At 39.7% G+C, this 24,062-nt stretch overlaps 1 protein-coding gene and 1 gene segment (V, D, J or C); both read right to left on the bottom strand.

Annotated features, from left to right (window-relative positions):
* Nucleotides 1–4,606: 4,606 nt before the first annotated feature.
* On the bottom strand, nt 4,607–19,677 carry LOC118250955 (immunoglobulin lambda-1 light chain). Its single transcript, XM_050709247.1, has 6 exons — nt 19,635–19,677; nt 19,161–19,498; nt 13,686–13,722; nt 7,000–7,293; nt 5,457–5,528; nt 4,607–4,740 (listed from the first exon to the last, which is right to left on the bottom strand). Exons 1-6 carry the CDS (start codon nt 19,675–19,677, stop codon nt 4,607–4,609), a joined length of 918 nt encoding a protein of 305 aa, XP_050565204.1.
* Nucleotides 19,678–20,509: 832 nt separating this feature from the next.
* LOC126913176 (T cell receptor gamma variable 4-like) lies at nt 20,510–21,035 on the bottom strand. The segment is given in 2 exon segments: nt 20,510–20,880; nt 20,993–21,035. Coding segments are annotated over 2 exon segments (414 nt in total).
* Nucleotides 21,036–24,062: the final 3,027 nt, after the last annotated feature.

The following is a 24,062-nucleotide window of genomic DNA, read 5'->3' as shown; positions in this document are numbered from 1 at the left end:
CTTTTATCCAGACTGAATGGGAGACAGTTGGACTTTGTTGGGAACTCGTAACCATAGTTCCCACTGACATCCTCTTTCTGTGAATCCTATATACAGACTAAAGGGGTCCCCTGGCATTATTGGGCCCATAGCATAGTGTTATGAAACACTGTGTATTAACTTTATTATTATTATTATTTTTAAATGTGTAACAGTCTGTTTCCTGGTGATTCATCTACTCCAACTGCCTGACTTCTTCAGGGCTAACCAATTGTTTAAGCATATTATTGAAAGCACCATCAAAATGTCTTTTGAACACTGACAGGTATGGGGTATCAACCATCTCTAGGAAGCCCATTCCAGTGTTTGACTTCTATCACAGTAATTGTTCCTTATATCCAGTCTGAACTTCCCCTGGCACAGCTTTGTGCTGTTCCTGTGTGTCCTGTCATTGGTATCATGGAGAAGAGACTGGCATCTCCCTCTCCACTTCCTCTCCTCAGGAAGTTGTGAAGAGAAATGAGGTGTCTTTTCAGCCTTCTCTTCTCCATACTAGACAACCCAAGTGCCCCTAGCCTCTCCTCCATAGGACATGCCCTGCTTTGCTGCCCTCCTCTGGATGTTTTCAAGGACCTTAATATCCTTTTTATATTGTGAAGACCAGAACTGTACACAATATTCAAGGTGAGACTACACTAATGCTAAATATAGGGGGAAAATCACCTGTTTGAACTGTGTGGGTATTGGTGTTTCGTTTGGAAGTGGTGGAAGAAATTTCTCTGGAGGTGGGAGTGCAAGTAGTGCTAGAAAGATATTTTCTTTTTAGTTTAGGTCTAGGACAAATATTCTCATCTTGAACATTGCATGGACAAAACTATGCCAGTATTTCCTCTCCTCACTCTGTTGAATAACACAAATGGGCAACATTCTACCAGGTGTGTCTTAGGAGTTTTGTAGCGCACTTCAGTTGTATATGAAAATTTATTTCCTCATTTTGGTATTGACTTATTTTCAGGATTATCTTGCCATGTGTTCAGTTTACAACAAGTGGCAAAGCTCCAGATGAGGGAGGAATTAAATCTTCTCAAGAAGCTGAAGCTTCTGATTTGAAATCTTTTGGTCCTCTTTGGGAATAGTAGATGGCTTTTTCTTTTGAGCCTCCCCATATTCAATATCTGTTGCCTTGACTTGCATCGTCATTCATCCTGATTTTTGTAATCTGTTACAGAAAGAAAATCTGTGGGGGAAGTTGTTGGGAATTGGAAACTGCAGCAACAGAGTCTACAGATGACCTGTTGAAAGGACTGCTGACAGGAGAATTTATTAATTAAAAAGTAAAGGGGATGGTTCCCATATATTCTAGTACCTCACAGAGAAGTACCTTGTTGACATATGCATATTAGTTTTCCTCCCAGCTGTTACGAAAATATTTGTTCATGATGCATGCCTGAAGCGATCTTCCAAGTGAATAGGTAATTAGTGGAAAGTGTTGTCTTGTGCATCTAATTAAGAGATTGGTAGTATAATGAAGTAAAACTTCTCTATGCTGGATTTATATTTAATGATTGTTGGGATGCAGTAGGTAAAAGCTAATTATTGTAAAACTACGTTATTTATTGTTGTCATTTAATCTTTTTTCCTCTTAATATCTTTAGGTGCAAATGAACAAATCCTCAAACAATTTCTCTGAGGTTTTTGATCTGCTCAGCACTTCAGAGTGTGTGCTGGTGCCCCAGCAGTTTCAAAATCTCAAATTCAATAGTCTACTATTGGGATCTCTTTTTAAAATTTCTAAGTGTTGGTAACAAGCATCAACAGAAGTTATCTGTTGGGCTGCTATAATCCTTATGCAGATTTTTCTCCTTTACAACTATATGTGAGAGGAATCCATAGGTAACTTTCCATATCACCTATTCTAGGGCATTTTGATAGCTGAGAAATCAATATTCTCAAGCATGCAAGTTATTGCATAATGTAGGACACAAAATGTTTCTAGCAAGATAAAGAATACCTTGAAAATCCCTTTCCACAAATATATTAATCTGTGCATTAATCCTTTTTGCTTTAGAGCCAAGAGTGGATTCCATTCTGTCTTCTTTTCATTAGAAGCACGAAATTGCCTGTAACCATTTCCATAGCATTTTTATTAATTCTGTAGCTCTGTCACAGAAGTAGAGCAGCTGCAAAGTTCATACCTGTAGAAGTTTGAAATCACTGAAAATCAGTAGTGGTAAGATATGTATTTTAGAAGACATGTCTTTCAAGTGTTAATAAAGTCCTGACAGCAAAAGTTTACGCTTAGATAATATCTAACTCTGGCATTCACTAATGATAAATAAAAATGCAAATTCTGCAGACTTCCTGCAACACCCATGTTTTTGCAGCAGCAGTAGCTCTTACATGTACATATCATAAGCATGCAGTTAGACCAACATGCGTAATGAGTGGTAAGTTTCACTTTATTTTTTTATATATAACTTAGGCATGTGGTTTTTATCACTTTGTATTTCCATCAGTATGGTTTAGAAGTTTACTGCGGTAAAAGACAGGACGCCTGTGGTCTAACTGTCCTCAGCTTATCACCCATTCTCATCGTAGCCCACCTCCTCTGAACCAGTTGTGACTGGTTCAGTTTACAGGGTTTTTCCACTAAATAACCAAACCTTCCTGCAAACAACCCCCTCCAGTACCCCAAGGCTTAAACCATCAACTTGTCCTCTTATCTGGGCTAAATAAAAAAGAATAAAAACTTGGTATGAACAGTATATGCATGTATAACTACACTTCAGGAGCAGTTGCAAATAAAAAACCTGCATCCGTGCACTTGAGAAGCCCCATAAACTGTGAGGTGAGAGCTATGCTCGACGTTGTTCAGCATTCCATGTGCAAAGAGCTTAAATATCTGTTTTTCTCTCTGTTTGCTTGTGCAACGGGGACAGCATCTTTCAGTTTTGAGTATGAGGTGGGACAAAGGGATCTGGGGATCATTTTATTAAAAGCAGTCTTGGTTCATTAAAGCAATCAAGTGTTTGCCTAGCCTGATGGACTAGCAGGGATAGTAGAGTGGGAGGCTGGGATAGTGATATTAACAATGTTACTGAAATCTACAGTAACTGCATTCGTCAAAATATTTTTACAGCTATTGTTTCGCACTTGTATTGAAGCCAAGCCTTAACAAATAATAACATAGGATATCAGCTAGTTCTCAAGGAGAGTTTGGCTAAAGTTTAGACTTCCAAGCTTTCTTCAAATTGAAGACTAATGTAAAGCTGAAGGCCTTAAGTAGCTGCATTGGCTTCAATCTGTTCTTTGTAAAATAGCTTCCTCTGTGATGGTAAGAACTGAGTCTGTCTTAGGTTTTCTTCTTCTTGCAGTGGCATGAGCTGTAGAAAATGGACCTGTTGTAACAGCATGGTGTTTCCTCCCAGCTTAGCTGTTCAATAGCAAATATTTAATGGGTCAGCTTTTATTATTCTGTGTAAAACAGTTTTCCCATTTAATAAGCTGAAAGAACAAAAAATGGACCGTTTTAAGGATCCTTCATTCGCTGAGGAATTCATATGAGGATGGAGAACCAAGTTTTCGAAACAGCTTGTTATAGGCTATAAAACAAACATAGGTCTCAAGAATACATCTGAAGAAAAGCTTTTATTGCTCTTGGCATTACAGATTCGGTACAGGCATTCATCTCCAAACTTGTGAAAATGGTTAGCCCCAAAATGAACAAGCACTTTACCCCAGTGCTTCTACTTCTAATTTTTCCACAGGAATTTGAAAGGGACTAATTTGCACAACTTGGAGATGAAGAGTTTGAAGTCCAACATCTGAGAATTTTTCCTATACTGTGAAAACAGTTTCTCCACTGAAGCATCAGATTTAAGGTTTTGCTCAATTTGAAAAGGTTTCTTTAAACAAAATGATTGTTGCAATCATTTTGCATCTTTAAAAATATGGTGTGCAGGTTTTCAGTTTGTGTGACAGTACTGTCCTATGGCCTGGTGAATCTCTTAAATTTCTGTAGATGTGCACCTTCGAATTGCTTTTTTACTCATCTAACTGTTACAAAATACTATGCTTGCTTTTTAAAATCATGTTTAATTGATTCTCTTAAAGCACATATCATTACAGAATATTCCAGTCCTGATTTGGTGGATACATACAAGTTGCAATAAGTCATTGAAAGCAAAAATGAACAGATATCTATGAGTTTACAGCACTGAAATGCTCCTAATTAACCCTTAAAAGCAATCATAAAATGCACCTTTGCTTTATATGTTTATATGCTGTAAACTTATGCATGCGAAACCACTTTTAGTATGAGAACCTTCTTCATCTTGCAATACAGAATTTCTATTAAAACACAAGCTATGTAGCCTTACTCTGATTGCCCACCTCCTCCTCAGTTCATTACTCAGAAAAAGTGAGAAAAAAACAGGCTGATAGGAAAACACTATCGGTAAAGCGCAGCAAGCCCTGCACACTAATGCCAGTAAATTCTCTTGGGACTTTTTTTTTTTTTTTTTTTTTTTTTTTTTGTATTTAGCACTGAGAGCAGGGGAGCCTATGTGAATAAGTAAATAGCAAAGCAAATTGAAGATGATTTTGTAAACCTTTCCAACACCAACATTTATGTTTTCTTTCCTGGGAGTTTAGCTGGAGTCCTTGTTCTGTATATGAAGAAGAGTACGATGACATAGTACATGGAGCTTTTCAGAAGAAGGACAAGGTATACTAGGTGTGCCGCCCTGTGCATCAAGTAATCTGTAACATAAGACAGAAAAATCTTGTTGAACATCAGTATCGTACAACCTCCTAAGAGACAGGAAAAAACAGGGCCGTGTGGTGTGTTTACAAGGATTGTGGTGGGCAGCGTGTAAACAAATACAATGTCTGACTGTCCTCTGAGCACGTCTGCACTGCTCGTAACTTCTAGATGGAGAGGGTTTCTGAGCACTAGACCATCTGACAATGCTGCTATGTTACTGTTCCCTGCAGTGCAAGGACATAACTCTAGCTCTTTTACCACTGGTAGCACAGCTTTTGCTTAAATTCTTTTGCATCTGTTTTTTTTGAACAATATTTCCTAAATCCCCATTCAAGCTAAAAGAAAATTACTTTGTCCTAAGTGCTGTGCAGTTGCTAGTCTGAAGGAGCATCAGTTGAAGCACTGAGCATTTAACTGCACCAGGTATTTAAAGCAGTGGCCCTTAATGCAGGCTAACGATCTAGTACCATAGCGCAAACAACATCTGTAGTGCAAACAACATCTGTAGCGGGCTAACAAAGCCCAGAGAATGAGAGCACCTTTTTATATCCCACAATGTGTTAATGCAGAGTAGCACAGAAGCCTTTCTAAATTGCAGACCCCAGGACTTTGGATATTTCCTGCAGACTATTTAGAAATACCATTTTCAGAAGCATACGTAGCAATATGCAACTCTCACATTGCTTTCCCCATTTTAATTAATTTTCATTACCTTTGTAAAAAATGGTGCTGTTTCCAGAATGTGTACTGCAGTACTCTTCCTGAGAAGAAGTCTTTGAAGAATCTGATGGAAAGAGTTTAAATGTCCAAATTAGGTTTTTCTTTGATTTTAACAAACATTAACAGAGAAATGGGGAAAAGAAGAGCTAATATAACAACAGTGAAGTGTGAAGTTAGTATTAAAAAAAAAGTAGGGTATTTCAGATCTGTCTGAAGAGCAGGTGTTCACCAGGAGGATTCATTTTCAGAGAGAACTGAAGGCAGGAAATGCTCATGTAGTAGTGAATAAGTGTTTGTTGCCTTAACTAGGAGCTTTGCCTTTGCCCTTTAGTGATTGTGTCCATAAGGCTGTTGACAACATCATTTTTATTTCCAAACTACTATTTATTTCCAAGTCCGTTTGACCACCTGATTGTCACTGAAGTAGCTGTAGTCTCTTCCCAGAACTTAGTATTAGCAGAAGCACAGAATAATTCAGATCTGAAGAGACCTCAATTATTTTGTTATTTGTTGCTTAACTCTGAAAAAAGTCTTGAGGAGAGTATGATCTGATGTTTCCTCTTTGGAATTTGCTATTTTGGCCATGGATTGTTCTGTAAAATAAAATTTATTGTGCTTGAAGCAGCAATTTTGTGTTTGTTCTTGGTTATGGTATTTATATTCATTGAGACATACGCTTAAGTAAAAACCTCTGTCAAAATAAATGTAGTACATATTTGTGTCAGAATACATTTGGAAGATTGAAACGTAATATTTATGGCTGTGTTCTCATGGAGTGGAGCTGTACTCATTTATAGTAAATTGAACAGAGGTAGGTACTTAGAAAAGGTAGGTACTTAGAAAAGATTCACCTAACTAGAATAAGCATTTGTCTTGAAGTTATTATCTTGATTTAAACATAGGTTTAAACAATTTATTATATGTTGTTTCTTTTCTTTAAAATTTTATAGTCTTTTTCACAATCAGTCTTTTAACAATTATATGCGGTCTTTTTTTCTTACATTATTCTTAAGTTATTACCTTACTATCACCAGACCATGAATAAGTAATATATTTAAACATTGTTTTAATAACCTATCAACCTTATTTTTAACTCCTTAATTTATTATAGCTGTGATTAATGTCAGAGGGATTTATGCCTGCAAGCCCTGGATAACAGATAGCTGCAGTTTGAAGTTGCTGTTTTGAAGAAATTCTGTGTACTGTCAAGTAACTGACCTGGCTCAGTGTAGACCTTTTTGAGCAATTCTAATTAACACCTTGTGGCATTAAAGAACTGCTCTTTTCCTGTTACAAAGGGACCTTCACTTGAGGAGCATAGTACGGACTGGGTTACTTTTCCTGGGAGGGCTTTGATAGTTTTTACTTGTGTGTTTTAAGTGTTGTTGTGCCTAGGAAGACAGAAGCTTTCAGCAATAGTAACATACATCATTATTTCTCTAATTGTATTCAAACAATAAAAAAGAAAGAAAGAAAAAAAAGACATAATAATATGTAGAATGAAAATAAATAAATAATAAAAAAGTAGTATATACCTTGAATGGGGAGTTTAAAATTCTCTTGACTTTCATGCTCATATTTGCAAGCATAGTCCTTGTTTGTCGTATTCACTGGTAAAGTTAACCAGGTGCTGATTGAGTACTTATCGTTTGTAGATTTCCAGACGTCTCCTTTTACTACATTTTTTGTTATCTCCTTATCTGCTCCATCGACCCACTGCACCCGAATAACTCCTGGGTAGAAATTCTCAATAAGACAAACATACAGTAGTTGATCTTTATGCTTCGTCTGCAGGATTTCAGAGTTCTCTGGTTTAGAATTTCCTTTCTCTGGATTTGTATTTGAAGGGAAAGAAATAACAAAACAGAGGAGTATCAATAGTGTGTGACAATAAATTCTGTCAATAGTGTGTGGCAATAAATTTTGTCTTTTATTTAGAAGTTCTATGTGTTTCATTTATGTAAAGATCTTGATAAAAAACAGGAAAATGGAATCACAAAATGGTTTGGATCTGGGGCGGGGGCTGTCGTTGTTCCTCTAATACTAGGTTTGTGTAAATGTTTGAATTAACACAACTGAAAACGAAAAAAAAAAATTGCGCAAAATTAAACTAAACAAAAGCAGAAGAACATGCAATATCCAGGTAAGATTTCTATATGCAAATAGTGTATCTATCCGTACCAGGCTTCTAGTAGGTGATGTGCTTTGTAAAACTTGCTTAGTATGAACATAGTTGAATATATCTTAAATGAAAAGTGACCCATTTCCACAAACTAATTGTAGCTAATCTCCATCTCACCTGCCTCTCTGGAATAAAACTTATGTTGTTAGAAGTCCAAATCAGCCCAATTTCGTCCATACAAAGAAGACTTTTTGATATTATCAAAGTGGATGGCAAATTTAAGACTGTTTTTGTTACACGTGCAAACTTCTGCCATACATGTATAGGCAGAGCTCATGGGCAATCATTTTTGTCTATGCTTAACTGCAAGTGAAAACTAGATGCAGTTTTCAAACTTCACTTTTGTTGTATTGAATGTACGGCTATTTTTTTTTAAGGCAGTGAAGAGATTTACTGTTCATCTTCTTAAACCACTCTCTCCCACTAGATTCTTGAGTAAATCTTTGTACTGGCTTTCAACAGTGGGATACACAGTTTACAGAGTGATCTGTCTGAGTGGTGCAGTTTTCACACCCTGTGAGAAAACACATTAATATAAACTTATACTTCTGTCAAAATGCTTCTACTTTTCTTTAAATGATCTAGCTATTCTAGAACAATCTTAGAGTATTTCATATTTAGAGTTTAAAAAGAAAGATGATGAAAGCATAAGACTGTCTGCCTTCAAAATGATAACACATTATGGATTTCCCTCATTTTGGAGAGCTGTCATTGAAATGAAAATGTTGTCTGTTGTACCCAGAAATAAACTTGCAGACAATTTTATGGCACTCTAACATTGATTTAGGAGTTAATTTTATCTCTATTCATCAGACCTTCCAGGGATACAAGATTAAATTCTTTTTCAAAATGATTTATTTGTTCCAGAGTTGTATATATTCAGAAGACCATGATGTAGCTCTTGTTTCAGTGACATTGTGCTCTGCAAAGCCTCATGACTGTTTTAGATGTTTCTTTTAGATTTTCAAAGCTTAGAAAAGTACCCTGCGTAATTTTGTGGTCTTAATTGTCTAGTTTGATATTGTTCTCTTGGATTATCATATCTAAATAGAGAGACAGAGAGAGATGCTCCCATTTGCTATTTCATTGTGACCATTTTAGAGACTTGTATTAATATAGAATAATTTCCACCTCTAGAATAGCCACTGCCTTTCCATTTACCATAAAAAGACCTAGGCACCTGGCTTAAATGAAACACCAAAATTCTATCACAGTACTGAGGAAACATGCTGCTTGAATAACTAACTGTAAAAGTGTGCATGTGAGAGTCTCCTGTGCACACACAACTAAATGGATGACAAAGGAGGACTGAACAATATATGTTTTGCCGGTATTCATGAATATATGTATATTTCTGTGTGAATATATATACGTACATAAACTGTAAGTATGTTTAGGGGAAAAAAGGATGAAAACATAGAACCCTCTGTAGATTTTGATGCATTCTTAGGCTGATCTGTAAAGTTATTGAAGTCAACAACATGATTTACGTTGACTTTTCTGGGCATATGATCTGATACTTTCTGAAGAATTTTAAAGTAGTGAACTTCCATTCGACTCTTTTTTTTTTTAGCTATGCTTTACAAAATTTTTGGTGTTTACTTTGTTGAACACTTCTCTAAGGCAGATTTGAGTAGGTGTAGGTCTTACTTTTAAAATAATATATAACCATGTATCTATAACCTGCAGATATTTCCTAAGCTAAAATCTGACTTTTCTTGTGCTAGACCAGCGAGTTTAAGCTGAGATTTTAATTCTCCTTGCTTGGATGATACCACAAAATGCAGTAATCATGTCGGATACTGAGAACTCCTTGGGTCCCCTTCAAATCAGGGGGAGCCGAGAGCACTCAGCACACAGACAGCATTCTGGTCCTGCTGCCAGCGGCTGCAGACATTATCACTGATAACAACATCACCTACTGTGAGCCTCCCCAGCTACTTTAAAGAAAGAGCCATCAAGCTTCACTCCCCAGCTTTGCCATTACAGAATGTATGAAAACAGTCTTTCAAAGTACTTACTGGAAACGATGAGTTTAGTGCCCGTGCCAAAGACCAGATTACCCACACTGCTGTATTTCCTTACACAAACCGTTTGCGACATTTTAGCCATACAAATATTAGATTATAAGAATGAACATTTGAATGATAAGAGTCTACATATTTGGCTACAAAACTAGAAAATGTGAGTTTAATTTCAGGTAATACTGCTACTCTCAAATAGCCTTTATTGTTATGTACATTAAATTCCATTTCAAGCTAGTCTTTGCTATCACTTGTTTAAAAAATATCAGAACAAATAAAAGTTGTTGATTTCTGGGGCGTGGATTGATCTACCATATACCCTCTGGATATTTTTCTAAAAAAATTAATTCTCCTTCTGGGATTGTGAGTGCTTTTGACCACATGATTTAAATTCTTCATTTAAATGACTGTATGATATGAAACCGAATGCACGATCTTAACCACTCACCTTAAGACCCTTGTTTGTCTCTTTCAATCTCTCCAAAGTTCTCCTTTTTAATGAATTTTATGTCTATTTCTCTGTGCAGTAACATAAAGGTCTCTAAAAGGGCCTGGAGGTTGATCAAGCACATTTTCATCACCTTTTTGCAAAATCAGCCCTTGCTTTGATGATACTGATTTTTACAGGTTGTTTCTCTAGCTCAATTTGTTCACACACAAAAGGAGAAACTCATCACACAATATTACTCAGCAATCCATGTCTAATTTCTATGTAATATAGATATGGTTTTGAGTTACCAAATATAAAGATGAAATACTGTATATGCAGAAGATTCATGGAGGTAACTGGAAGGGGTGTTTAGATCGTCCTTTTGTATCACTGGCATTGTTGTAATTAAGAATGATTATGTTTGCCTAAAATAATTTAGAGGAAGAAATGAATCTTATGACAGAAAATGGTGTGCAAGAAGAAAGCTTAGACCACTGTTTAATTGAATTAATGAAAGACACTGCAGAAAATCTGAGCCAGGGAGTCCTCAACAGCCACCACTCTTCTCAAGCCTAGTTGGAGAGATGCTTACTTGTTTTGGACCTAACCCTCTGCATGCTGAGATCACTGCAGTCTGTTTAAGTGTATGTGGGATCGGGACTGTTCATCCTCAGCTCCTGGCACACTTGCCTACAGAGTACTGATGATACGGCAGGTTATCAGTGCCAAAAAGACAACATCACACATGCATCTATGCGTGCTGCTGCGAAGCATCAACTTCTCAGCATTACTCCCATGCACGTCCTGTCCCCAGGACCTTCTGGCTTATCCCCAGGGAAAACCATGTGCATCTTACAGGAAATCCTGCTTAAGCTGAAATCAAAGGCATTTCTGAAGGTCCAGGATTTCACCCCACAAGCTAATCTTTTGTTTATTTATTTATTGTCTGCCTGCAATTAACCTGTGCTGAGGTGCATCAGAGAGAGCTCAGTTCTCCTCAGCTGGAATAAACTGGCTTTTTAAGAACAAATTAATGGGGAAAGACTGTCCCCTCAAACAAATTGAGACATGCAGAACTTCAGACATAGTTTAAGGTATCTGTTTGCATCCACAATGTTTTTCCATATATCTCTTCTGTTTCCCCTGCTCTGAGGCTAAGGGGTGATCTCCAGCCATGTTTCTGAGTTACCCCAGCCCCTCCGCTCTGGGCAGGGAGCCTTGCACAAGGGAACACAAGGGATGTAGCTCAGTGTATCCAAAAGAAGTTAGAATGTCAGAAATTCATGGTTTATGTGAAGTCCTACTGTTTACCCTGACCTAAAGAGACGAAATTTGCTATTGCAAATTCCACATCACTTTTTTTTGTCATTGCTATTATACTTTTAAAATAGCATATCACATAATCTCTCCTCTAGATTGTCTTAAAAGAAAGGGATAGTGAATTTGTCTTCATCTCCATGAAATCCTTGACATTGTTGCTAAAGTCTTTAGCAAAGGTACCTAGTAATGGTAACTTTTGCTCTGCAGTTTTCTTTTGAATGGTGACATTTTCCCTTATTTATTTAACACTCTGTCCGTTCCCCATAACACTGGTTTGGACTTTAAAGTCTAAGGGGTTCTGGTTCAGTATTTAATGTCTTTCTCCATAAAAAAAATAAAAAAATAAAAAAGTATAATAATGCATGCATTAGTCTTTATCTTGTTGACTTAAAAGGGCAGAAAATCAGTTTAGTCCAACTTAGATGATGTATAAATAAGTGTAAGTATAAACTACCTCTAAGCAAGAAATATTTTATAATATATGGTTGCAAAATATAATTGTAGCTTTTTGAACTACTGAACTTCAATGCATTTAATGAAATCAAGGTAGATACCTCAGTAATATTTAGGGGTTAACATAAAATATTTCTGCTGTAATTTCTGCTGTGAATTTATTTACTAGAAATATTAATAGATTGTTCTCCGTGTTACTTCAGAAAAAGTTTGCAATATGCTTGTGAGGTGCCAGAGAGACACAGCTGCAGATGTAGCAGAAGAGATGGCACAGGGAGAACATCCCCATGCTGAGTAGGGTAGCTACTCCACTTGCGTGCTGGAGGGAAAAATTGATTTGGATTTTGGGTCACTCTGCTGTTCAGTCTTGGCTTCCCTTGCCTAAATTCTCAGAAAGGATGCTTACACAAGAATCCTTCATTGAGAGTTGATGTTGGATTAATATTCACATTCTGATGGAAGCTTTTAGAAACTAATCTATTCCACCAAATGCAAACACCAAACCCATCTCTCAGATCCCAGCCCTTCTTTTACTTGCATTGTTGTAAGTCTACAGCAACTCTGTTTTGATCACAGCTAATTATAAGAGACCAAAAAGAACAAAATCAAGTTAATTACATGTTGTTGAGACTTTGGCTCTTGATACGTATGGCTCTTTCAGTGTAGTTCTGGAAAAAAAACTCTGCTCAAGCTCAAACTGTGATGATTCAATTGCATGAAGGTCACTCATCCTACGTCTTTTTCTCCATTTCTTTTCATTACTGAGCTAACGTTAGGTACTCATCACTGAAAAGACAATCTGTGATGAAATGCCTGGTCATAAGCACAAGGTAAATCCATCCCTTTTACTCTTGATTAACAATCACTTAAGAGCCTTGGCCCTTGTAGAAGAAAGAGAATCCTGAAGGATTAGATAGATGCTTGAAAATAATTTATTTTAAACTATAAGTACTAAATAAATGATCATTACCTGCTTAACGAGGTAAGGACTTTCACTTAAAACAACACATTTGTTCTGACATGGACATTTCTATTAAATTATAGTTTTGATTCAATTAGTTTTTCTGATAGGAATCATCAAAAACAGTCTATGCTTGGTACGCTAATATATGTTGATGCATTTTATCAGGCTTACAATATTTGGTAGCGATAGTTCCTCTGCCTTATGTTTCTGTAGTAGTCTACCCCAGGGTTACAGCATTTAAAACACCATTTAATGGCAAAAAGAAGATTTTTATCCTCAACTTACCATTCAAATACATGTCTCTGCAGGAGAGGCAAAAAATAGATCACTTCATGTATGTTTTAGTAAAACAAAAGTTTATTTCTACTGCCAAAGTGCTGTGTACGTGACAGAAGTAATTAGGCACATATTATTTCACTTGTACTAGTCTAACTAAAAAAGGACTTCAGCAATGGCCATTGCAAATTACTCTTTGAATTTGTATTGAGAAGTGCATATTTTTTTTTAATGTATAATTCACAGCTACTTGATTCCGTCCTTAATCCTTCAGTAGCTGAAAGAAAGAATGAGGGCTCTGGAAACTACTCCAGGCCATTTTCCACCAAATTTCTAAGGAGGAGTACGATCATAAATGACACAAACTAGCTCCTCAGTATATTTGTGATCCTAAACTACCGCATTACAAATCAACAGGGTTCAAGGTCAGAATGACAAGCTTAGGCAAAACCTAGGCAGGGATGGCAGTGACCAAGGCTCTAAGCAAGCTGAGTGTCCTCTGGGACACTGTAACACTGAATCTGTATGACCACACCAAGCTCCTACATTTTATTTTGAGGAAAGTGACTTACCTGACACGATGAGCTTTGTACCGGAGCCAAACACTTTGTAGTAATAACCAGACACAGTGGATAAAGTCTTTGCAATAACAGTACAGATCTATTATTCTTTATATCATAGAATCAAAGAATGTCTGAGGTTGGAAAGGACCTCTGGAGGTCATCTGGCCTGACTACCTTGTCAGGCCAGATAGGATACCTCTGCAAAGATACCTTGTGCAGGTTTTCCAGGACCACGTCCAGGCAGCTTTTGGAGATCTCCAAGAGGGAGACTCCACAAACTCTCTGGGCAACCTGTGCCAGTTCATACTCACAGCAGAAAAGTGTTTTCTGATGTTTAGAGGGAACCTCCTGTATTTCAGTTAGTACCTATTGCCTCTTGTCCTGGCACTGGACACCACTGAAGAGAGCCTGGCTCTGTCTACTTTGCACCTTCCCTTCAGGTATTTCTAGACAATGATTGAATCCCCCTGAGCTTCCTCTTCTCTGTGCTGAACAGTCCCAGCTCTCTCAGCCGCTGCGTGTATGAGAGATGCTCCAATGCCTTAATCATCTTTATGGCCCTATCTTGGACCCTGTCTAGTATGCCCATTTCTCTCTAGTACTGGGGAGCCCAGAGCTGGACTCAGCGCTCCACGTGGGGCCTCCCCAGTGCCGAGCAGTGGAGAAGGATCACCTCCCTCAGCCTGCCGGCAGCGCTTTGCCTCATGCGGCTTAGGGTACTGACAGCCATCTTGGCAGCAAGGGCACATTGAAATACATGGGTAAATATTATTTTTTAAAGACAAGCAGATTTGCCATTTAATCAACTTTTAGGTCATAAAAAAGCAGCAGCAACCTACACTTTACAAAAAAAAAAAAAGTGTGGAGATTTTGAGGACAGGTATGTTGTTAAATGGGCAGGATTCATCTCAACTAAAATTAGTTTTCTGAAAGTTTAGGTGGACAGTACTAAGCACCTTGGCTCCATGTCTGCTCTATGGAGAGAGGCAGCACCAGCAAATTTGATCAGATATTTGATCAGGTATTGATATTTGATATTGATATTTGATCAGGTATTTGATCAGATATTAGCTAAGTAAAATGCTCCTTTAAATCTCCATAAAATCAGTCCTAGAATTAGCGAACATTATGATGAGATCTTTGCATCACAAAATTCCTGATCGAAGTTTTTGTTGTACGTATATTAAGCAAAACCCTGACTGGATTGAAATCAACATCAAAACTCCCACTAAGTAGACACCCCATTATCAGATGGTCAAAATTAGGCAAACTGCTTTCATCCCAGGTGCCAAGTATCAAAGCAGCTGAAGTTTACTCGATGCAGTATAATTTTGATTAAGTATGCCAATATTTTGGGAGGGAAGTACAGTGTCTCCACAGGTGGGCATTCTTAATAATAATAATAACTGATAGTAAGATTGTTTCTGCAAAAAGTAGTAAGAGAGAGTAACCTTTCAACTAGGCATATCTTCAGACAGTTCTGGGCATAGATAACTCCTGTCATTTGGTGTAGTCAGACATAATCCCAAAAGAAAGCTTCTTGCTCTTCAAATAATTTGCATAACCCCAAATTGACATTTTCTTTCAGAATGAGTTAGAAATATCACAGAAGTTGAGTATGCATCATTAAAGACAAAAATATCTTTTAGTTCTCTGAATGCTATATTTGCTATATTTTCATCTTTAAGAAGAAAATAATAAGAGAGTTAGTTATACATCTACACTTCAATAATTGCTTCATTTTCCCAATCTCATATATAAATACAAAATTTCATATATAAATACAAAATGATGTTGTGTTCTGCATCTGGAAATGCTGTTTACGGGGGAAATTTTGCAAAACATTCAGTAGGGTTAAAACTAGCAGGAGCTAAGGAACCAGAGCACAGCATGCAAACAATATCTAACTATTGAAATGCGTTTCAGAAGAAGTAGGTTTTATGTTTCACACTTACCTGAAACAATAAGCTTAGTTCCACTTCCAAATATTTTAACATCAGCATCCCACAGTCTGATAATGCTTAGCAATATCTCCTGCACTTCACTTTTCTTTCACAAGCTACAGAAGATATCTTTCAAATTTAGAGGTTGGTGATATCTCACCCAGGATAATATCTTAATCTTTAACATGTACTGGAGTGGAATATTTAGAAATGCTATTATTTTTTTTTTGTGATGAGTGAAAAGTCTGGGTTTTTAAATACACCATTTTCTGAGAAGAAAACTGTGCCATGCTTATAACTACTTATAGCTACGCTCAAGTCCTTTTAGTGCTGGGATCTCTGTAATAAAGATCTGCTGCCTCTAGTCTGCTACATTTTCCTAAAGTAATCTCTGTCTGCTGTTTTAAGAAGAAATGTGGTTACATTATCATTCCCAAAGGAAATTAAAAATAATTATTAATTATTTGTTGATTTAGATAGATAGGTAAATTTTTTTTTCCTGGAAATGTCCTATCCTGAAAATTACTTACTGTGTGAATGTACCTTGGATTGTTTCATCATATTCTCACTTTGAAGCCCATATTTTACATGCAAAACCCATATTCTAAACAAAACTTACTGACACTTAAGATGTGTTTAAGTCTGTGCTTCTTGTAAGTAGTTACACTGTTCTCTGTTGGCAAAAACACCTTACTCTACACAGGCACAATTTAATTGCAATCTGCAGCAAATTGTGCACGTTTCCTCTGCCTTTTACAGTTTGACTTATTTATGCTAAACTTGGTAATCTCATGTATTATCTGAGCAACATACTGTAGGCACTGCTATATGCTTTATACTGATAGTGGCATTCATACAATAGATTGCACAGCTTTAACACAATTAACAGCAGTACGAATACAAAAGGAAGCTAGTTACTTTCAGTAGAGCCAGGAACTAGAAATTTGTTTAATTCCAGGCAACTTGCCTTCCCAATGAATTTAGGCTTAGCCACCTCTATCAACAAGCAAGTTTTTGCATTTCTGTCTTGCTGTACTGAGAGTTGTTCTTAAACTTTCACACAGTTCATTTTTCTGTCCCAGAACAGCATGAGGAATGAATCCAACCCAATATTTCAAATTTTAGCCCCTCTCCTCGTTATTCCATTCTGCCATCCTTAATAAGTATTCAGTAACTGATGTGGAGGTGATTTCTCTGTCCCCTAGGTTGATATATTTATTGCCCATCAACCCACCCAACCAGAGGCCCATGCACAGATCACGTAAAAAAAGTGATTTGTCAGGCAGAAATTAATTTCCGTACACCCTTACATTCTTAATTATTAACCTGAGAACCCAAATGACTTTGTGAAAATCAGATCAATGTTAATTGTACTTACCGGAGATAATTAGCTTAGTTCCTGTGCCGAAGTATTTAATCCATGTGGTCCACACTATGTTTTGACTTTGCAATAAGCTAAAGTACTCTCCTGATGTGCAATCACTGAATAAAAACAACTTTTTTTTCCTTTTTTTTTCCCAATCTGCACCTGGGAGACTGATTGAAGGATGACCAGGCATTGGCTGGTGGGAGGATGTCAGGAATTTCAGACTTGTGCCCAGTTTTCAGCTGATGTCTAATTCCCTTCAGAGCAAATCTCTTTCTAAAAGTGTTCCAGATAGGCTAGCCAACTCTTCCATTTAATGCCTAAGAATTAGGTGAAGTTTTCCTCTTCAATTTTAGATCAAGTAAGCCCACAGTGCTGTTTATATTAAAAAACAGACACGTATCTTCAGGTCATGATCCTGCTCATTCCCACAGGTATACCCCACCTCACATCTGGCATTAAGTATGATCAAGTAGTACTAGGATGCAGTTCAGTTTTATCTGTCTTAATAAAACTCAGCAGAAGGAAACAAGGAGAGCCAGCTCTATAAGCCACTCTGCAGTCCACTGTGAAGGTGTCCATGTGCTGCACCTTGCATTTTCTCTTCCCAGTATGCGGTTGTTATCTGTCCATCTCCTGGAGTCACTCCAGATTCTGAAATACCAGTTCACTGATACCTTTTCATTTACTAACAGGAGGGAGAAGGGGGCTTTCCCTTTGCACACTGGGTTCTTACAAAACAGCTCAAGATAACATCTGAGAAAGCCCTGGTACTGTCTATAAAACCACCTACATGTTTCATTTGCCATTTACAAGAAACTGAGTTTGAGTACGTCTGGTACCTTGTGTGCCATACTGACTACAAAACAACGTTAAGAAACTACTGTTTGTGCCTACAGAGAGGAACTAGACTGAGGGTGAAGGTCACTCGGTTTAATCAGATGTAACACAAAACAAGTGTCTAGGCTAAATTCTCCTGGGCAGGAACATTGATCAGGCTGCCTGGGGAAGTGTTGGAGTTGCCGCCCCTAGAGGTATTTAAGAGATATATAGATGTGGCACTTAGGGACATGTTTTAATGGTGGACTTGGCGGTGTTAGGTGGATGGTTGGATCTGATGATCTTATGGGTCTTTTTGAACCTAAATAATTCTGTTATTCTATGATTGTTATTGCAACCACAAAGCAATGGCAGGAGTGACACAGGCAGAGAAAGGTGCTGCTGGTGCATCCCCTGGGTGGATTGTGTCCACAACACTGAGTATCTGTGAGGTCTCACTGGAAGAAACACAGACAGCAAAAGACTGTGCATTGCAGATAGTTTGTCAAGCTCCCTTGTATGACTCAGGCTTGTAAATAACAGTAGGACAAAACTGAACCATAGTCATTTTGGAGAACTACTACCTACTTGAAATTGTTGTGTCAATTTTTCATCCCATCACACTAATATTTAATGAGCTATACTTCAAGGAACTAAATGAGGAGAGTCTCAGCATACTGCAGTAAAGGAAAATACTAAAAAAAGGCTTGATGCTAAAGAAAAACCTCTGTAGTTAAACTTCTCAGGCATGAGGGTCAACATCAATGATGAAGCAGTTTCTGTGAGGGAAGCATTGCTTAAGGGACATAAATGTGGACAGCTGTTTTCAAATAAAAAACTTCTCTCTGGCACTGGCTTTGGCAACACTGCCTACAGCTTTGTGGAGTGACTCAGATGCATCTCTACTATGCTGAATGGCAGTGAAGACAGACAGTGAAAGCAAGAAGGATGGGGAAAGACACAGAAACATCTCAGAAAGGGAGAACAATAATGCTCATCTCCAGATCTCTTGAGGAATAAATCAAATATTTATTTTTTTCACAGCTGCTAACTTTTAAACCAAAAGAAGACTAATTTTTCTCATTTTTTTTTCAAACCTTGGGTTTGAAAAGCTCCAGGACAATGTGCTGAGTTATTTCCTGGAACAGCAGCATGGAAAATTGCCCTTTTCCAGTAAAGAAATCCTTACAACCAGTTCCCTGCCACACTTGAGCAAAGGAAGGGGAAGAGGAAGTGCCGAGGTTGGGTTAGGCATTTGCCTTTCACTGTTCCCTTTGCACTTGCCACTTGGAAGTGAGTTGGGATCTTTCAAATTGTTTGTGGTTGAGCCACCGAGAGAGTATTGGTCGAGGTGATTGCTGGGTTTCTGCTGTAGTGGGGGTCCCAGTAGGCACAGTAGTAGGTAGCTGCATCAACCGGACCTATATTTTTTATTATAAGAATACAAATTTTCTGGTTAGAAAGATTTTGAACCATATATCTGTTTCTTTGGAAGCTGTTTTCTACTATCGTTGTCCCTGATGAAATGTAGAGCATTCTCACTGGTTCTCTCTTCTCCTTCTGTTGATACCAGTGTATGACAGTGTTATCAAAATTTGCAGAGACATCTTTAAAATGACACTGCAAACGTGCAGTTCCTTGAGACATGGTGATGGATGCAGGGGTCTGTATAGGAATTTCCTGTGAAAATCCATCTAGGGGGAAAAAAAAAGAAAGAAAAAAAGAGGAGAAATGATGTTATTAACTGGTAATCAGGGGTTTGTGAAGATACTCATTAGTGTGGCCATGTTTGCCTGTGAGGGAACACAAAGTATATTAAGAAGTACTTACAAGACCAAGCAGTTGTGGCCACCAGTGCTGCCAGCAGCAGCATGTTTGCTTGTCCCACTCAGCTGTCTCAGAGTTCTCTGTTCTCTGTTCTCTGAGTTGAGACTCGCAGAAGGAAACTGTCCCCGGGGCAGACTGAGCTGTGCCACGTGGGAGGAGGAGGTGCCTCCCTCAGGTGGCAGCTGGTGAGCCCCTGCATCGAGCCAGAGGGACGTGTCCCCCAAGCTCCTTCTGGCAGCACTGGTGGTCAGGGAGCAAGTGTAGAGGGAAGTTTACAAAGGGCACATCTTTGGCTGTGGTAGATAAGAGAGTGTAAATCTCTGATTTAAGTTGGTTTGTGTGGGATTTTGTGGTACCCAAACAATGTAAACCATATTCCCAGGGACTTGTAGTCACTTACATGCAGATGAGGACAGACTATAGGGGGGAACAGGAAGAGTTTTTCCTTAGAAATACTTGGGAATGGCAGGCATGATGTGCCCATCACCAAAGTCTTTTCTTTGGAACATTGTTCCTCTTTTCCTGCCTTTGCTTTCCTAGCAGAGAACGGCAGCTGGACTAGAATATCAATGTCAAATGTTTGCTTTCCTCAAGGAACACCAGATATCTGCCATGCCTGGGCAAACCACACTGACAGAACAGGTGAGTTTCCAGTATCGATGTGCTAATTCTTACAGCAGTGAGGAGTTACCTTGCCCTTAAAAATGGTACATGTCTGCCTGAAGACCACAGTGCTAATGATGGCTCAAACTTCAAAAAGGACAGTTGTGCAGTGTTAGCTGCTCATTCTGGGAAGCAGAAAAGGGTTTGGCCTTTCTGCAGCTGATACGAGATGGTGTGAGAAGAGTGGGGGAGTGAGGCAGTTACAAACCTGTGATTCAGACGTTGGGGGAGTTTTGTGCCTTGATGGTCCCTGAGTTTCTACCATTGTGAGGGTCCCAGTAGGCGCAGTAGTACATGCCAGCATCGTCTGGAATGACATCCTTTATCATAAGAACACACCGATTCTGGTCAGAAACCCTTTCAGCTCTGTACCTGTCTTTTTGAAAGCCACTTTCCACTGAAGTTTTCCCTTCTGTAAAGAACAGTAGCCTCTCTGGAGCTTCATTCTCCTTCCGTTTATACCAGTGTATGACAGTACTGTCAAAACTTGTTGGTAAGTTTTTGATTTCACAATACATCCGTGCAGTTTTCTTGAACTTGGTGATGGATATAGGGCTCTGTATGGGAATTTCCTGTGCAAATCCATCTAGAAGGAAAAAAAAGGTGGAAAAATCTTATTAGTTGGAATTCAGGGACTTGGGAAGATGTGCGTCAATGGGTACCCTCTGAGGAAAGGTTGCAAAGTAAGTAGAACTTACCAGACCAAGTGGTGGTGGCCACAAGTGCTGCCAGCAGCAGCATGTTTGCTTGTCCCGCTCAGCTGAGACTCAGAGGAGAGTGAAAGAGGCCCCAGGTGGGGACAAGGTTGAGTGGGAGGAGAAGATGTCTCCAGCAATGGCTCTTCTGGGAGCAACCTGTGTGCGGCTACGTTTGCAGAGAACCCACTGCAGCCTGGGAAAGGGCTTAGACCAGGGAATGCTCACGTTGGTGAGGAGGTTGTCATCCCATCAGCTTTTCAGATGAATGTGAGAAAGACTGGGAAGTCCAAGGAGCGTGGCGTGTGGAAACTTGAGTCAGAGCTGCTGAGAAGGGGTTGAGAGTGAGAGCAGCTCCAGCCGTACATCAGGGCGTGAAGCTCCCAGCCCAGAGGCCACCCTGGTGGGCGCTGAGTGTGTGCGGTCACCTGCAGTGGGCAGGAGGCATGTCCCCACCCCGTCAGGGACCTCCTCTTGCTGCCTCCGCCTGGCCACCCAGCTGCGGCCTGCCGAAATGCCCCTGTGCCTGTGCTGCCCCCACTGCAGCAGCTCGTGGGGATCAACCTGCAGCAAGTGCATCAGCATCCCCAGGAGCAGGCACCTCATCTGTGGTTTTGTGTGGGGAAGAAATGCGCAGCTGCAGGGTTTTGGTTTTAAGCTGAGATGAGGAGCAAACACTTCTTGGAAAGAATGACTGGAAGAGAAAGGTGGAGAAACATGTGGCATGTTGCTAAGCAGATTGGAAACTGTGCCTCTCTTCACATAACCACAGAATCACAGAATGGGTAGCGTTGGAAGGGACCTCTGAAGATCATCTAGTCCAACCCCCCCACAAAGCAGAATCACCTAGAGCACATTGTGCAGGATGGCATCCAGGCGGGTTTTGAATATCTCCAGAGAAGGAGACTCCACAACCTCTCTGGGCAACATGTGCCAGTGCTCTGTCACCCTCACAGTAAAGAATTGCCCTCTCATATTGAGCTGAAACCTCCTGTGCTTCAGTTTGTGCCCGTTGTCTCTCATCCTGTCACTGGGCACAACTGAAAAGAGACCGGCTCCATCTTCTTGACACCCTCCCCTCAGATATTTATAGACAGTTGTGGAGTAATTGCCTAAAGTGACTAGGAAAATTAAACTAACATTCACATTTTAAAGAAAATGTACAGCATTGAAGAAGCTTTCAGCGTGGAGCGTAGCTGCACTACCTAAGGATTCCCTAGGCTTCCAACCTTAGATGCTATTGCACTGGGGGAACCTGGTGTGCTGACTCTAAGGAACAGTATGGACTGTAGTGCGGAGTGGAGACACCATGGCTAGGCTCTCTGACAAGAGGGGGGACTCAATTGTTCTTGTGCACACCGAGACCGGTAAGCTACACATTTGCTACCCTTAGCCAACAACTCAAATGCTGTACTCTAGTGAACTTTTGCCCACTATAATATCATTATAATACCAAAACACACCTCCATCCCAAAAGCTACCCACCTCCAAGGTATGACCACCCCTCACTGAGCATGTGCTCTGAATTTCTCGGAGCCTATACCTTTAAACGAAAGCAAGAAAACTTTTTACCAGTCATAACCAAGATATGCTTGACTAGAGTCATTCAAGCTCCACCTAAAAGGTAGAAAATAATATAAATTGGCTTAAGAGAGAGGGGATGTTAGGGAAGATACCATCATGAAGGATACCTTCTGACTTCTGGGATCAGTCGAAGGTCTGAGCCTCTCTTCCCCCCACGCTGGGACACCGTGGGGTAAGATTTGAACGCTTGGTTATACCAGGTGTCTCTGTGGAAACTTAGAAATCTTTAGAGTCTTTGTGCCTTATAACTGCATTAATACCCATGCTGTGTACCTGTGTATTTAATGCATGCTAGCTTGCTTTTGCAGACGTGAATTTATTGCTGGCAATACAAAGAACCTGTGTATCTGTTGCTGCAATAAATTGCACTTAATTGCATTGTTCCTAACTGTGATAGTTCTCATTGAATGTGCCTAGAGTGAGGGTGTGCTATATTGTTGGTGAATCCTTGACCATGATAGTTCAGTACCCTGAACCCAACCAGACTCATAATGGTTAATCAGCTACACCCCTTAACGCGAAAACATTAATGAGGTCTCCCCTCAGTCTTCTCTCTTCCAGGCTAAACAGGCCCAGCTCTCTCAGCCTGTCCTTGTACGACAGGTGCTCCAGTCCTCTCATCATCTTTGTAGCCCTCCTCTGAACTCACTCCAGTAGCTCCATGTCCCTCTTGTACTGGACACAATACTCCAGGTGTGCCCTAACCAGGGCTGAGTAGAGGTGGAGGATCACCTCCCTTGACCTGCTGGCAACACTCTTCCAAATGCAGCCCAGGATACCGTTGGCCTTCTTGGTCACCAGAGCACATTGCTGAGTCGTGGTCAGCCTCCTGTCCTGCCAGGACTCCCAGGTCCTTCTCTGCAGAGCTGCTCTCCAGCACGTCAGCCCCAGCCTGTAATGGTGCTTGGGGTTATTCCTCCTGAGGTGCAGGACCCTGTACTTGCCCTTGCTTGAACTTCATGAGGTTCCTCTCGGCCCAACCCTCCAGCCTATCGATGTCCCTCTGAATGGCAGCACAGCCCTCTGGGGTATCAGCCACTCCTCCGAGCTTTGTGTCGTCAGCAAACTTGCTGAGGGCGCACTCCGCTCCATCATCCAGATCGTTAAGGAATAAGTTGAATGACACAGTACCCAGTACTGACCCCTGGGGGACACCGCTAGCTACAGACCTCCAACTAGACTACAAAACTGAGCACAACCCCCTGAGCTCTGCCATGCAGCCAATTATCAATCCACCTCAATGCCTACTCATCTTGTCCACACTTCCTGAGCTTGCCTATGAGGATGTGATGGGAGACAGTGTCAAAAGTTCTGCTGAAGTCAAGGTAGACAACATCCACTGCTCTCCCCTCATCTACCAGCTAGTCATCCCATCATAGAAGGCTATCAGATTGGTTAAGCATGATTTCTCTGTGGTGAATCCATGCTGACTACTGCTGATGATCTCCTTGTTGTCTGCCTCTGTTTCTTGGAGGCATAGCCCATGGCC

Source organism: Cygnus atratus, chromosome 2 (assembly GCF_013377495.2).
Source record: "Cygnus atratus isolate AKBS03 ecotype Queensland, Australia chromosome 2, CAtr_DNAZoo_HiC_assembly, whole genome shotgun sequence".
NCBI classification, from domain to species: domain Eukaryota; kingdom Metazoa; phylum Chordata; class Aves; order Anseriformes; family Anatidae; genus Cygnus; species Cygnus atratus.
Note: the sequence above shows the minus strand (reverse complement) of the source record. Positions and strands in the feature narration are given on the sequence as shown.

Coding starts and splice junctions, on each gene's coding strand:
- LOC118250955 (XM_050709247.1), bottom strand. CDS start 19,677: ATGCTGCTGCTGGCAGCACTGGTGGCCACAACTGCTTGGTCTT. Junction 5,529..6,999: donor TTTTAAACTCCCCATTCAAG/GTATATACTACT, acceptor TCTTTCCATCAG/ATTCTTCAAAGACTTCTTCT. Junction 4,741..5,456: donor CAGCACCATTTTTTACAAAG/GTAATGAAAATT, acceptor CTTATGTTACAG/ATTACTTGATGCACAGGGCG.